This window comes from Heteronotia binoei, chromosome 20, assembly GCF_032191835.1.
Source record: "Heteronotia binoei isolate CCM8104 ecotype False Entrance Well chromosome 20, APGP_CSIRO_Hbin_v1, whole genome shotgun sequence".
Classification (NCBI taxonomy): domain Eukaryota; kingdom Metazoa; phylum Chordata; class Lepidosauria; order Squamata; family Gekkonidae; genus Heteronotia; species Heteronotia binoei.
Window position 1 is genome coordinate 31,756,614 of NC_083242.1, and position 16,526 is coordinate 31,773,139.

The window sequence follows — 16,526 nt, forward strand, 5'->3', positions numbered from 1 at the left end:
AGGAAGCCTGTTCCACTGAGGAACCGCTCTAACGGTCAGGAAGTTCTTCCTAATGTTGAGCCGGAAACTCTTTTGATTTAATTTCAACCCGTTGGTTCTGGTCCTACCTTCAGGGGCCACAGAAAACAATTCCACACCATCCTCTATATGACAGCCCTTCAAGAACTTGAAGATCTCCCCCATCCTATAATCCTACATTGGATTTTTCCTACCTAAATGCAGAACTTTACATTTATCCCTGTTAAAATTCATTTTATTGATTTTAGCCCAGTTTTCCAGCCTGTCAAGGTCATCCTGTATCCTGTTTCTGTCTTCTTCTGTGTTTGCAACCCCTCCCAATTTAGTATCATCTGCAAATTTAATAAGCATTCCCTCTATTCCTTCATCCAAATCATTGATAAAGATGTTGAATAAAACAGGTCCCAGGACAGATCCTTGAGGTACTCCACTTGTCACTCCTCTCCAAGAGGATGAGGAACCATTCAGAAGCACTCTTTGGGTGTGATCTGTCAACCAGTTACAGATCTACCTAATGGTAAGGATCCAAACCACATTTTGCCAACTTGTCAACAAGGATAGTATGTGGAACTTTATCAAAAGCCTTACTGAAATCAAGATAAACCATGGCTACAGCATTCCCCTGATCCAGCAAGGTAGTCACTTTCTCAAAAAAAGAGATCAGGTTAGTCTGACATAACTTGTTCTTGAGAAACCCATGCTGGCTCTTAGTAATCACATCCATTCTTTCTAAATGTTCCAGGACCGATTGTTTGATGATTTGTTCTAAAACTTTTCCAGGTATAGACGTCAAGCTGATGGGTCGGTAGTTACCCAGATCATCTTTTTTCACCTTCTTGAAGATGGGGACAACATTCGCCCGCCTCCAATCTTCCGGCACCTCTCCTGTTCTCCAAGAATTCTCAAACATAATAGCCAGAGACTCAGAAATTACATCTGCAAGCTCTTTTAAAACCCTTGGATGCAATTCATCTGGCCCTGAGGACTTAGTTTCATTTAAAGAAACTAGGTGTTTATATACTACCCCTACGCTGATCCTAGGTTGGAACTTCATACCCTCCTTATATGTTCTTTTTTTGCCATGTTGAGCACCATTTCCCTCAGAAGAGAAGACTGAGGAAAAGTAGGAATTGAGCAGTTCCGCCCTCTCTTCATTACTTGTTACAGTTTCGCTTTCTTGCCCTCACAATGGGCCTACCATATCCTTGCTCTTTTTCTTACTCTGAACATAAGAAAAGAACCCTTTTTTGTTGTTTTTAGCATCTTTGGCCAACCTAAGCTCTTGCTGAGCTTTAGTTTTCCTAACTTTTTCTCTACAAGCACTGGTGATTTGTTTATATTCATCCTTGGTTATAAGGCCCTCCTTCCAATTCCTAAAGGTGTCTTTTTTATTTCTCAAGTCTTTAGAGAGCTGTCCATGGAGCCATTTCGGCTTCTTTAGGCTTTTTCCATTTTTTCTTCTCACAGGAATTGTCTGTGATTGCGCTTTCAGTATTTTGCTTTTAAGAAACTCCCACCCCTCCCGAACCCCCTTCCTCCTAAGTATTTCTGACCATGGGATTTTACCCAGCATAGTTCTAAGTTTATTGAAAGTTTGCCTTTCTGAAGTCCAACCAATAAGTCTGACTACATATAGCTTTTCCCTTCCCTAAGACTGTAAATTCCAAAATCCCATGGTCACTACTGCCCAGGGTGCCCACTATTTCCACTTCTTCAACCAATTCTTCCTTGTTGGTGAGAATCAAATCCAAGATAGCAGATCTCCTTTGTTTCCTTGTTCACTTTCTGGAAAAGGAAGTTGTCAGCAAGACAAGTCAGGAATCTATTTGACTTTTCATTTTTTGCAGAGTTGGACTTCCAACAGATGTCCGGATAATTGAAATCTCCCATGATCACAGTATCCCTTTTCCTGGAGAACTTTGCAATCTGCTGTAGAAGTATCTCATCCAAGTCCTCTGCGTGACTTGGTGGTCTATAGCAGACCCCCACAATAATATCACGGTTATTTCTTACTTCTTTTGTTTTTACCCAGAGACTCTCAACTGAGCTGCCCTGCTCAGATTCACATATTTCCTCACAAGTAAATACCTCCTTCACATAGACTGCTATACCTCCGCCCTTTCTCATTTGCCTGTCCCTTTTAAATAAGTTGTACCCCTGAATCCTAATATTCCAGTTGTGAGTGTCATCCCACTTGAATTGATGAAAAGAACGTAAAACACATTCTTTCTTTCCTCCCTTACGAGTCATACCACGCACTTAGGAAGGCCATTAAAATAAAAGATTAGATGGAGCCAGAATTGTTCAAGAGGGGCCGTGCCACAAACGCACTTGGAAATTGGTTTCGCGCTGAAGGAGGGAAAATCCAGCGCCGAAGAGATCTGATTCTTTAAAAAAGAAACAGCAGACAAATTCAACTCCGGTTTCCCTCCTCGGGGTAAATTATGCAAAGCTGCGTACAGGACGGTGGCGTGCATCTTTTTGGCAGGCTGGTTTTTATGCCGGGCATGGCCTTTGTGCTGTTTTTAATTTGGAAGAAAAATTTTTAAAAAGGGCGGTCAGCGGAGGAGAAGTCAGGGCGAGTGATGGGAAATTGGGACGTTTGGCCAGATTAATGCTTTGATCAGTGACTCCTTTGGGGGAGGTGCTCAGTTTTGCATTCGGGAAGTGCCTCCACCCATGCAACGGATAGGCCATGTTTACAGGATTTTTAAAAAAATTCCAGGCATGCAAGGAGCTGATTATGGCCCAGGGTAGCCTGAACATATCTGATCTCAGACACTAAACAGGGGTGGTCCCAGTTAGTTCTTGCTTGGGAGACCATCAGTGAAGACTCTGGTTGCTACGCAGAGGCAGGCAAGGGCCAACCACCTCTGCTCGTCCCTGTCCTAACTTGAGTACCCCAAACTAGCCCAGTCTCCTCAGATCTCAGAAACTAATCAGGGACAGCCCTGGTTCGTCTTTGGATGGGAGACCACCAAGGAAGTCCAGGGTTGCTACGCAGAGGCTGTGACAAACCACCTCTGTTCAGCTCTTTCCCTGACCTGGATGACCCAGGCTAGCCTGATCCTCCTCCTCTTCTTCTTCTTCGTCTCCTCCTCCTCCCAGGCTAGCCTGATCCTCCTCCTATTCTTCTTCTTCTTCTTCTTTTTCTTCTCCCAGGCTAGCCTGATCTTCCTCCTCCTCGTCTTCTTCTTCTTCTTCTCTTCCTCCTCCCAGGCTAGCCTGATCCTCCTCTTCCTCCTCCTCCTCTTCTTCTTCTCCCAGGCTAGCCTGATCCTCCTTCTCCTCTTCCTCCTCCTCCTCTTCTTCTTCTTCCAGGCTAGGCTAATCCTCCTCCTCTTCTTTTTCTTCTCCCAGGCTAGCCTGATCCTCCTCTTCTTGTTCTCTTCCTCCTCCCAGGCTAGCCTGATCCGCCTCTTTCTCCTCCTCCTCTTCTTCTTCTTCTCCCAGGCTAGCCTGATCCTCCTCTTCCTCCTCCTCCTCCTCTTCTTCTTCTCCTCCTCCTCCTCCCAGGCTAGCCTGATCCTCCTCCTCCTCTTCTTCTTCTTCTTTTTCTTCTCCCAGGCTAGCCTGATCCTCCTCCTCCTCCTCTTCTTCTTCTTCTCCTCCTCCTCCTCCCAGGCTAGCCTGATCCTCCTCCTCCTCCTCTTCTTCTTCTTCTCCCAGGCTAGCCTGATCCTCCTCCTCCTCCTCTTCTTCTTCTCTTCCTCCTCCCAGGCTAGCCTGATCCTCCTCTTCCTCCTCCTCCTCCTCTTCTTCTTCTCCCAGGCTAGCCTGATCCTCCTCCTCCTCCTCCTTCTCTTCTTCTTCTCCTCCTCCCCCCAGGCTAGCCTGATCCTCCTCCTCCTCTTCTTCTTCTTCTCCCAGGCTAGCCTGATCCTCCTCCTCCTCCTCTTCTTCTTCTTCTCTTCCTCCTCCCAGGCTAGCCTGATCCTCCTCTTCCTCCTCTTCTTCTTCTTCTCCCAGGCTAGCCTGATCCTCCTCCTCCTCCTCTTCTTCTTCTCCTCCTCCTCCTCCTCCCAGGCTAGCCTGATCCTCCTCCTCCTCCTCCTCTTCTTCTTCTTTTTCTTCTCCCAGGCTAGCCTGATCCTCCTCCTCCTCTTCTTCTTCTTCTCCTCCTCCTCCTCCCAGGCTAGCCTGATCCTCCTCCTCCTCCTCTTCTTCTTCTTCTCCCAGGCTAGCCTGATCCTCCTCCTCCTCCTCTTCTTCTTCTCTTCCTCCTCCCAGACTAGCCTGATCCTCCTCTTCCTCCTCCTCCTCTTCTTCTTCTTCTCCCAGGCTAGCCTGATCCTCCTCCTCCTTCTCTTCTTCTTCTCCTCCTCCTCCTTCTCTTCTTCTTCTCCTCCTCCTCTTCTTCTTCTTCTCCCAGGCTAGCCTGATCCTCCTCCTCCTCCTCTTCTTCTTCTTCTCTTCCTCCTCCCAGGCTAGCCTGATCCTCCTCTTCCTCCTCCTCCTCCTCTTCTTCTTCTTCTCCCAGGCTAGCCTGATCCTCCTCCTCCTCCTCTTCTTCTTCTCCTCCTCCTCCTCCTCCCAGGCTAGCCTGATCCTCCTCCTCTTCTTCTTCTTCTTTTTCTTCTCCCAGGCTAGCCTGATCCTCCTCCTCCTCCTCTTCTTCTTCTTCTCTTCCTTCTTCCAGGCTACTCTGATCCTCCTCTTCCTCCTCCTCCTCTTCTTCTCCTCCTCCTCCTCCTCCTCCTCCCAGGCTAGCCTGATCCTCCTCCTCCTCTTCTTCTCTTCCTCCTCCCAGGCTAGCCTGATCCTCCTCCTCCTCTTCTTCTTCTTCTTCTACTTCTCCCAGGCTAGCCTGATCCTCCTCTTTCTCCTCCTCCTCTTCTTCTTCCAGGCTAGCCTAATCCTCCTCCTCTTCTTTTTCTTCTTCTTCTTCTTTCATAGAATCATAGAGTTGGAAGGGACCTCCAGGGTCATCTAGTCCAACCCTCTGCACAATGCAGGAAACTCACAAATACCTCCGCCTAAATTCACAGGATCTTCATTGCTGTCAGATGGACATCTAGCCTCTGTTTAAAAACCTCCAAGGAAGGAGAGGCCACCACCTCCCGAGGAAGCCTGTTCCATTGAGGAACTGCTCTAACGGTCAGGAAGTTCTTCCTAATGTTGAGTTGGAAACTCTTTTGATTTAATTTCAACCCATTGGTTCTGGTCCGACCTTCTGGGGCCACAGAAAACAATTCCACACCATCCTCTAGAGGACAGCCCTTCAAGTACTTGAAGATGGTGATCCTATCACCTCTCAGCCGCCTCCTCTCCAGGCTAAACGTGCCCTAAACATTCTTCTTCTTCGTCCCCCAGTCCAAATTGGGCATTTGTAACCTGAAAACCAAGTTGTTGTTGTTTTTTAAAAAAGGAGATCCAAATACAGATCTCCTGCTCTGCAACTGGATCAACACTAGGTTAGTGAGATGTGAGTCAAGATGTTCCCCAAATGACAAAGCAACTTCTGGTTAAAACAATTTTATTTGGTAACATATGGTAACAAATTATATTTCTTGCATCATTAATAACTTCTTTTATCTATCCCATATATTACTTTCTACCCACCCCTCCCCCCGTTACTTGACCCCCGCCGGTGTTATTTACTTAAAGTACTATTGTTTAAAGGTACCTTTAACTAATAAAAACAAAAATTAATATTCTTCTTTTTTCTAAGACTTAATCGTTATCAAAAATTGTCCAATGTCCTTTTATTTTCCACTCTTTTTCTTCATATCTTCTGAACTTTTCCCACTCCATCTTAAAAACTTCTAAATCATAGTCCCTTAAAATTCTTGTTAATTTGTCCATTTCACTCTATGTCATAACTTTTACAATCCAATCCCATTTCTCTGGTATTTTTTCTTGCTTCCACAACTGCGCATATAATGTCCTAGCAGCTGAAAGCAAGTACCAAATTATAGTTCTATCTTCTTTTGGAAATTTTTTCATTTGCAATCCCAACAGAAAAGTCTCTGCAACTTTCTTAAATTCATAACCCAAGATCCTAAAAATTTCTTGTTGAATCATCTGCCAATACTTTTTTGCTCTTTCACAAGTCCACCACATATGGTAGAAAGAACCTTCATGTTTTTTACATTTCCAACATCTGTCTGGCATCTTATTATTCATCTTTGCCAATTTCTTAGGAGTCATATACCATCTATACATAATTTTAAAACAGTTCTCTTTAATACTATGACACGTCGAAAGCTTCATAGAGTTCTTCCACAAATATTCCCAAGATTCCATCTGTATTTCCTTATTTACATTAATTGCCCACTTAATAATTTGAGATTTCACTACTTCATCTTCTGTAGACCATTTTAAAAGTAATTTATATAATTTTGAAATTAATTTTTCGTTGTCTCCAAGCAGAACTTTTTCCATTTCTGTTTGCTCTTTTCTTATTCCTTCAGTTTTAATGTCATTCTCCACCAAGCTCTTTATTTGTTGCATTTGAAACCAATCATATTTATTATTAGGGTTTGTAGATGCCAGCCGTGAAAACCTGAAATCTTTGATAATCATATTTATTATTCAGCTCTTCAGCAGTTTTCACTTCTATTTTGCCACTTTGTATTTTTAATAGTTGATTATATGACAACCACTTTTCTTCACCTGTCTCAGCTGTTATTTTTATGACTTCGGCTGGCACTATCCCAAATGACAAAGCAACTTGACTTGGCCTGTCGAATACAGGGTTCCAAAACATGGCGCTTTTGGAAAACACCTTTTTCTGGCATCTGCCAAATGTCTTCAGAAAATGGGCGGGGCCAGGTGTGGCTTTTGCCGAGCAAGGCTACTGATTGGCCACTGGAGATATGAGCGGCCTTTTTTTAAAACAAACGCTGCTTCATCGGCAGCACAACGCTCTTCACTTTGTGACTGAAGCCATTTTGAGACAGGCTCCACTTCCTGAGGCAGCCATTTTGTGCCAGCCATTTTGTGGCTGCACCCATTGCCTTATGTCAAAATCCCAAAGTCGACCAACAGACTTGGAGACCCTAGTCTAGTACATTTTATTCCCACCCCTTTCTCCATTTGAGTCTCACAACGAACCTATGAGGTAGGTTGGCCTGAGAGTAGATGACTGGCCCAGCGTACCCTTGTGAATGTTGGATCAGCAGTCGAGGAGTCTGGTTCGTACGCTGACATCCGTGTGTTCCTCATGCAGCAGGCAGTCCAGCTGTCACGGAAGAGAAGTCGGAGAGCCCAGCAGACTGGCGGTCGAGGCTGAAGCCGGTGGGCACCAAGTGGGTATTGCTGAGAGTGCCGCTCCACCAGATATCCATGTTTTCGCTGCTCCGCAGAAGCCCGTACTGATCGCTGTGTGTGTTTGTCAGAGGAATGCCATTATGAGATCGTCAGCACCCCCTGAGACCTACACGTGGGGTGCCTGTAGCTCAGAAGTAGCACACGAGCTTTGCAGGATTCGGCCTCATCTTTCCCTTGTCACACAGCCGGAGACCGGCCCTGTCTCATGCGCCCAACAGACAAGCGTCTTTGATTGATGGGAGGGCCTCTTCGTATGGGCTTAATTTTCCATACAGGAATGTATGGGAGAAAATGGTCTTTCAGGTATCCAGGTTACAAGCCACGCAGGGCTTTCAAGGTCAAAACCAGCGCCTGGAATGGGAGTCAGGAGCGAATTTGAGTGATCTGAGCGTTGTGGCCGGCTCCACTTCCTGTGTTTGCTCTTTTAGTTGTCAGTCACCACAACCAGGTTTGGGGAGGCAGCCCATATATTCCAAATAATTACATAAACTTTGGGGAGAGTTTGGGTCATACTAGAGCGTGTTGGACTCTGTTTTGCGGGACAGTGCAGTTTCTTTGACCGCCTCTTATTGTCTTACAGATTCCCCCACCAAGGAGATGCTGGAAATGCTCCAAAGCCCACAGAAGGCCACAAACTGGTTATCAACAAAGCCCCGAGCTCGGCACCCGAAGAAACAAAGCCAGCTTTTCCCAAAGTCTCCCTGATGGTTCAGGACGCTGGTATGGTTTTGTTGTTGGTGGGAGGATCAGTTTATATTCTGTGGGCACTTTGTACATGTGGGTTCAGATGTAGGATCTTACCTTTTATTTTGAAAATCCACGTGCAAAGATCTAGTCCTCATGGAGGCTGGGAAAAGCCTAATGGCAGGATATGCATATGTTGAAAAACTGGGATGCAGAATGGTATTGTATAGCCCAGGGGTGGTCAAACTATAGCTCGGGAGCCACATGTGGCTCTTTCACACATATCGTGTGGCTTTTGCAGCCCCCACCCCACTCCACTGGCCAGCTTGGAGAAGCCATTTGTCTCTTTAGATGCATTCTCCAAGCAAAGCCAGCCAGCAGCTCAGAGAATGCATTTAAAGTCGCTTTCTTTCCATCTCTCCCTCCCCCGCCATCTATTTGCCTGCCTGCCTTCCGTCCTGTGGCTCTCAAACATCTGACATTCATGTCTTGTGGCTCTCAGACATCTGACGTTTATTCTATGTGGGTGAGAGCCAATTTGGTGTAGTGGTTAAGTGTGTGGACTCTTATCTGGAAGAACCGGGTTTGATTCCCCACTTCTCCACTTTCACCAGCTGGAATGGCCTTGGGTTAGCCATAGTTCTCACAAAGTTGTCCTTGAAAGGGCAGCTTCTGTGAAAGCTCTCTCAGCCCCACCCACCTCACAGGGTGTCTGTTGTGGGGGGAGAAGATATAGGAGATTGTAAGCCGCTCTGAGTCTCTGATTCAGGGAGAAGGGCGGGGTATAAATCTGCAATTCTTCTTCTTCTTACATTAAGCAAGTTTGGCCACCCCTGGGATAGCCCAGGGGATAGATCTTAGAAGCTAAGCAGTGTTGTTACTAGGATGGGAAACGTCCAAGGAAGGCTCTGCAGAAGAAGGCAATGGCCAGCCACCTCTTCTTCTCACTTTCCTTGAAAGCCCCTTGCTGGGGTCACCATCAGTCTCTTATCACATCTTGGGAGCTAAGCGGGGTTGGTACTTGGATGGAAGACCACCAAGGAAGTTTCCGCAGAGGAAGGCAGTGGCAAACCACCTCTGTGTCTCAGTTGCCCTGAAACGCTCTTGCTGGAGTTTGCGTAAGTCAGCTGCGATTTCATAGTCCCTGACACAGTGTGGCCTTGACATCCAGATATGGAGAAACCTTCTTGAATTGGGTTTCCAAGTAAACAGCTGCAAAAAGAACATTTTTTTTTTTGGTTAGCGTTCAATTTTGCATGTTGTTTCTGAACTAATGCAGAGAATAATTTGGTGGCCTTAACCAGTCGTATGCAGTTGGACCAACAAACCTAAAAGGACTGTCTTAGAGAGCCAGTGTGGTGTAGTGGTTAGAGCAGAGGTGGCCAAACTTGCTTAACGTAAGAGCCACATAGAATAAACGTCAGATGTTTGAGAGCTGCAAGACATGAACATCAGATGTTTGAGGGAAGGAAGGAAGGAAGGAAGGAAGGAAGGAAGGAAGGAAGGAAGGAAGGAAGGAAGGAAGGAAGGAAGGAAGGAAGGAAGGAAGGAAGGAAGGAAGGAAAATAGATGGGTGAGGAGACATGGAAAGAAAGCAACTTTAACTTTAAATGCATTCTCCAAGCCACTGGCTGGCTTAGCTTGGAGAAATGATTTAAAGAGAGAAATACCTTTTCCAAGCCGGCTGCTGGGGCAGTGGGGGCTTCAAGACCCACATAATATCTGTGAAAAAGACACATGTGGCTCCCAAGTTGCAGTTTGGACATCCCCGGGTGGACTAGGATCCGGGAGACCCAGGTTCGAATTCCTGTAGATGCTCTCTGGGCAACCTAGAGTTAGTCACTTTAGAAGTCTAACCTACCTTTCAGGGTCGCTATGAGGATAATACGGAGGGGAGGATGACACCCCATCAGGGAGAAATGTGGAGTGCAAATGAAATATATTTAGAAAAAAGTTATAACGAGGGAAGCACTGAGGGGGGAATAACTGGGTGTTTGCCGAATCAGGGCCTGGGATCGAAGTCTTGGCAGGATCAGAAGTAGAATTAGCTCTGGTATAGAAATGGACACATCCATGAAGCTGCCTTCTACTGACTCAGACCCTGGGTTCATCATAGTGGGTATTTCCTGCTCAGACTGGCAGCAGCTCTCCAGGGTCTCGGGGAGGTCTTTCTCATCTTACCTGATCCTTTGCAACTGGAGATGCCAGGGACTGAACCTGGGACCTTCCATGTAGCAAGCAGATACTCAACAGCAGCCCCTCCCACAACACATAAAACTGCCTTAGTCTACCAAGGTTGGTATTGTCTACTCGAACTGGCAGCGACTCTCCAGGGTCTCAGGCTGAGGTCTTTCACATCACCTGCCTAATCCTTTTTTAATTTAATTTATTTTATTTTTTTAAGTTTCCAAATTGCCTTTTATTATTAAACATTTAACACAGTAATACACAATAATACAACTTACACACTAAAATATACACATAGTCCTTTTTTTAAACTGGAGATGTTGGGGATTGAACCTGGGACCTTCTGCATGCAAAACAGAGGCTCTTCCACTGAGCCGTGAGATATAAGGCGTGATATGATCGCTACCAGATTGGATGCCAGAACTGTAGGGCAGGTGGACAAAGAGGTAAGTGGGGAACATAAGAACATAAGAGAAGCCATGTTGGATCAGGCCAATGGCCCATCCAGTCCAATACTCTGTGTCACACGGTGGCCAAAAACCCAGGTGCCATCAGAAGGTCCACTAGTGGGGCCAGGACACTGGAAGCCCTCCCACCGTTGCCCTCCTCCTAGCACCAAGAATACAGAGCATCACGTGCCCCAGACAGAGAGTTCCATCTATACCCTGTGGCTAATAGCCACTGATGGACCTCTGCTCCAGATGTTTATCCAATCCCCTCTTGAAGCTGGCTATGCTTGTAGCCACCACCACCACCACCTTCTGTGGCTGTGAATTTCACGTGTTAATCACCCTTTGGGTGAAGAAGGACTTCGTTTTATCCGTTCTAACCCGACTGCTCAGAAATTTCATGGAGTGCCCACGAGTTCTTGTATTGTGAGAAAGGGAGAAAAGGACTTCTTTCTCTGCCTTCTCTGTTCCATGCATAACCTTGTAAATCTCTATCATGTTACCCCTCAGTCGTTTTAAAGAGCCCCAAGTGTTTTAACCTTTCTTCATAGGGGAAGTGTTCCAACCCTTCAGTCATTCTGGTTGCCCTTTTCCGTATTTTTTCCAGCGCTGGAATCGTCAGCACATTTGTGCATAAAAGGAGGAGAGGGATATCTTGCAACCAGTGTTCCCCCTAAGCTGAGTCAGCGTGAGCTAGCTCACAGATGTTTAGCCTCCAGCTCACACATTTTTGTCTTAGCTCAGGAAAGATGACCCCAGAGCACACTAATTGATGCAGGAGCTCACAACTTTAATGCCAGTAGCCTACAAAGTAGAATTTTTGCTCACAAGATCCTGCAGCTTAGCGGGAGCATTGCTTGCAACGGGACTTTTCCCATGAGATGCAGGGTGACACATGGAGTCTTTTGAGTACCAAGGGTCCTTTTTCATTTTAGCGCCATCAGCTGATCAGCCACAGAAGAAGAGACTGTTGGTGCCCAGCCTGGATGTCACCAGCAATTGGCAGAAGCTGAAGCATCAGTGGGAAGATGCTCCGGTTCTCCGGAAGGTGGAGGAGCCAGGCTTGCCAAAGAAAGCCATTGCATCTGGTAAGAGTTGTCTCCTCCCCTGATTTTACTGTTTCAGGCAATGAGTGTGTATAGCCAGCGCAGTGCAGTGCTGAACTAAGATCAGGAAGACCCAGGTTCGAATCCCTGCTCTGCCGTAGAAGCTCACTGGGTGACCTTAGTCTAGTCACGCTCTTTCTTGGTCTAACTCAGGGATCCCCAACAAGGGGCCCTTGAGCGCCATGGCATCCGCCAATGCTTCTCCGACACAGAGGGTTTTTAGAAAGTGGGTGGGCCCAAATGGGGTAAGCAAGCCTTCTGATTGGCCATTGGAGATAAGATTGGCTGTCCATGTTTTTAAAAACGTTGCTTAGCAGCAGCTGCCACCGCTGCGCTGCCACTGTGTGGCAGAAGGAAAGTGGCAGCAGCCATTTTGTGGCTAGCTCCACCTCCTACGGGACCCTCCGCCAACACCTCTACAACACCAAAGTGCTTTTTGAAAGTGGGTGGGCAGGCTCGGGGGCCTAGGGCACCAGAAACCATGGCAACGGCCCAGCTTAGATCCCAACAAGATTTTCAGGGTACAAACTTTTGACAAAGGGAGCTTTGACTTTCTCAAGCTCATCCCCTGAAGATTTTGTTGTTCTCTCATGGCCACAGGACTTGAATCTACTTATCAGCACCAGTTTGGTGCTGAGAGAGCCAGTTTGGTGTAGTGGTTAAGTGTGTGGACTCTTATCTGGGAGAACTGGGTTTGAATCCCCACTCCTCCATTGGCAACTGCTGGAATGGCCTTGGGTCAGCCACAGTTCTCACAGAGCTGTCCTTGAAAGAGCCGTTTCTGGGAGAGCTCTCTCAGCCCCACCCACCTCACAGGGTGTCTGTTGTGGGAGAGGAAGGGAAAGGAGATTGTGAGCCGCTCTGAGACTCTAAGAATTGTAGTGGAGGGTGGGATATAAATCCAATATCATCTTTTTCTTACCATCTAGGTGCTTAAGTTATGTTGGATACTATTTTGCTAATTCTGTGACTCTGTAATTTTACAGGTTTTGCAATTATGATATTATCTGGTCTGGATGTGGTTTGTTTAACGTTTCTGTAAGGTTTTTAATGTTGTAGGCCGCCCAGAGCCCTCTTGCGGTATAGGGCGGGGTATAAATCAGAAAATTACATTAAATTACATTAAATCTAGCTATTTTGCACTTAAATCGCACAAGGAAGATACTATTGTGAAGGACAACCGTGTAGAGGTGTGTTCCTTATCTGTCTTGTTTTACCAAGTGTGAATTTGTCTGTAACTGGCGGGTCATTTCTAGAGGGAGACTGTTCCTCACTCTCGCAGCCCCCCTCAACCTTCAGTCAGTTCCTCTCCCCTCCACTTTGCAGTTAAACCTTCAGCTCCGGAACCCTTCCAGAAGAAACCGAGCAGTCCGGCGGTGTCTCCATCCAAGGTGAGGCTGGGAAAAGAGGCTGGAGCTTTTCAGACAACCAGTGGCACAGACTTCAGGGAGGGTATCGGTTATCAATGGCTGTCAAAGGTTGCCAGAGGCATTCTGGGAGGGAGAATGAGGTCTCATGGAAGGGCAAGGACGTGTGAGGTCTCATGGAAGGAGCTGGGAATGTTTAGCCTGGAGAGAAGGCAGCAGAGAGGTGATATGATCACCATCTTCAAGTACTTGAAGGGCTGTCATATAGAGGATGGTGTGGAATTGTTTTCTGTGGCCCCAGAAGGTAGGACCAGAACCAATGGGTTGAAATTAAATCAAAAGAGTTTCTGGCTCAACATTAGAAAGAACTTCCTGACTGTTAGAGTGGTTCTTCAGTGGAACAGTCTTCCTCCTTGGGAGGTGGGGGGCTCTCATTCCTTGGAGGTTTTTAAACAGAGGCTAGATGGCCATTGGACAGCAATGAAGATCCTGTGAATTTAGGGGGAGGTGTTTGTGAGTTTAGAGCGGTTCCTCAGTGGAACAGGCTTCTTCCTTGGGAGGTGGTGGGCTCTCCTTCCTTGGAGGTTTTTAAACAGAGGCTAGATGGCCATTGGACAGCAATGACGATCCTGTGAATTTTGGGGGAGGGATTTGTGAGTTTAGAGCGGTTCCTCAGTGGAACAGGCTTCTTCCTTGGGAGGTGGTGGGCTCTCCTTCCTTGGAGGTTTTTCAACGGAGGCTAGATGGCCATCTGACAGCAATGAAGATCCTGTGAATTTAGGTGGAGGGATTTGTGAGTTTAGAGCGGTTCCTCAGTGGAACAGGCTTCCTCAGGAGGTGGTGGGCTCTCCTTCCTTGGAGGTTTTTAAACAGAGGCTAGATGGCCATCTGACAGCAATGAAGATCCTGTGAATTTAGGGGGAGGTATTTGTGAGTTTCCTGCATTGTGCAGGGGGTTGGAGTAGATGACCCCTGAGGTCCCTTCCAACTCTATGGTTCTAACTTCCACACCATGGGAATTAACTGCCCTGTTCGCCAATAGCCAGCAGGGACAGGACTGGTTTGTGAATTGTTGAGGGGGGGCGAGGCTTGTGTGCATTACTAACTTCTGTGGTTTTATTCCTCTCAGCTCTCCTCAGACTACATCCCTGAGGAAGAAATCCAGAAGGAAGTCCAGCAGATCGGGAGAGATCTGGATGAGCTAGAACTGAAAGGGGTAGACATGGAGAAGCAGTTGCGGAAATGTGAAGGAGGTAGGTGGCCGCGGGTGGGTTGTGGACGGGCGCTGAGGGGTGGATTCTTTAGTTCAGGGGTGCCCAACATGGTGACTGGGGGCACCGTGGCACCCACCTACGTCTTTCCTGGTGCCTGCCACGTGTTTTTAGAAAGTTGGAAGCGGGGGGGCCGATGAGGCTTCTTCAGCAGGGCTTCCGATTAGCTACTGAAGATTCGACTGGCTATGCAGGTGTTTGAAACTGTTGCTTTGGCAACAGCTGCCACCCGAGCACAAAGAACCTTCCTTGTGCAATTGAAGGTAAGCTGTGGAAGCCATTTTGTGGATCCTACAGCAGTTGTTTTGAGGCAGCCATTTTGTGACTGCACCCACCACATAAGAAGAGAAGCCATGTTGGATCAAGCCAATGGCCCATCCAGTCCAACACTCTGTGTCACATAAGAACATAAGAGAAGCCATGTTGGATCAGGCCAGTGGCCCGTCCAGTCCAACACTCTGTGTCACATAAGAACATAAGAGAAGCCATGCTGGATCAGGCCAGTGGCCCGTCCAGTCCAACACTCTGTGTCACATAAGAACATAAGAGAAGCCATGTTGGATCAGGCCAATGGCCCGTCCAGTCCAACACTCTGTGTCACATAAGAACATAAGAGAAGCCATGCTGGATCAGGCCAGTGGCCCGTCCAGTCCAACACTCTGTGTCACATAAGAACATAAGAGAAGCCATGTTGGATCAGGCCAATGGCCCATCCAGTCCAACACTCTGTGTCACATAAGAACATAAGAGAAGCCATGTTGGATCAGGCCAGTGGCCCATCCAGTCCAACACTCTGTGTCACATAAGAACATAAGAGAAGCCATGTTGGATCAGGCCAATGGCCCACCCAGTCCAACACTCTGTGTCACAGAAGAACATAAGAGAAGCCATGTTGGATCAGGCCAATGGCCCATCCAGTCCAACACTCTGTGTCACAGAAGAACATAAGAGAAGCCATGTTGGATCAGGCCAATGACCCATCCAGTCCAACACACTGTGTCACATAAGAACAGAAGAGAAGGCATGCTGGATCAGGCCAATGGCCCCTCCAGTCCAACACTCTGGGTCACATAAGAACAGAAGAGAAGCCATGTTGGATCAGGCCAATGGCCCCTCCAGTCCAACACGCTGTGTCACATAAGAACATAAGAGAAGCCATGTTGGATCAGGCCAATGGCCCCTCCAGTCCAACACTCTGAGTCACATAAGAACAGAAGAGAAGCCATGTTGGATCAGGCCAATGGCCCCTCCAGTCCAACATGCTGTGTCACATAAGAACATAAGAGAAGCCATGTTGGATCAGGCCAATGGCCCCTCCAGTCCAACACTCTGGGTCACATAAGAACAGAAGAGAAGCCATGTTGGATCAGGCCAATGGCCCATCCAGTCCAACACTCTGTGTCACATAAGAACATAAGAGAAGCCATGTTGGATCAGGCCAATGGCCCCTCCAGTCCAACACTCTGGGTCACATAAGAACAGAAGAGAAGCCATGTTGGATCAGGCCAATGGCCCATCCAGTCCAACACTCTGTGTCACATAAGAACATAAGAGAAGCCATGTTGGATCAGGCCAATGGCCCATCCAGTCCAACACTTTGTGTCACAGAAGAACATAAGAGAAGCCATGTTGGATCAGGCCAATGGCCCCTCCAGTCCAACACTGTCACACAGTGGCCCAAACCCAGGTGCCTTCAGCAGCAGGGCCAGAACTCCAGAAGCTCTCCCACTGGGCCCCTCCCCCCAACACCAAGAAGACAGAGCATCACTGCCCAAGACATAAGAACATAAGGGAAACCATATTGGATCAGGCCATGTTGGACAGTTCAACACAGTGGCCAAAACCCAGGTGCCTTCAGGAGGTCCAGTAGCAGGGCCAGAACTCCAGAAGCCCTCCCACTGTGCTCCTCCCCAACACCAAGAAGACAGAGCATCACTGCCCTAGAGTATTTCCATCTATGCCTTGTGGCTAATAACCACTGATGGACCTCTGCTCCTTATGGTTCTCCAACCCCGTCTTGAAGCTGTCTATGCTTGTAGCCACCTCCTGCAGCAGTGAATTCCACATGAAAAGGACTCTTTGGCTGCGATCGCACATACTTTCAATCCTCTTTCAATGCATTGTCCAAACTGGTATTTGCTGCATGAACTGGCACAATCCAGTGGGAAAGTG

General features: G+C 47.3%; 1 protein-coding gene across 1 annotated transcript in view; it reads left to right on the forward strand.

The window, feature by feature from the left end:
- The window catches only part of MICALL2 (MICAL like 2), an 84,821-nt gene that overhangs the window by 52,140 nt on the left and 16,155 nt on the right, over positions 1–16,526 (forward strand). Inside the window, 5 exon segments of the mRNA XM_060260603.1 lie at positions 7,190–7,268; positions 7,871–8,010; positions 11,546–11,698; positions 13,043–13,107; positions 14,213–14,336. Coding sequence (XP_060116586.1) covers positions 7,190–7,268; positions 7,871–8,010; positions 11,546–11,698; positions 13,043–13,107; positions 14,213–14,336 — 561 coding nt within the window.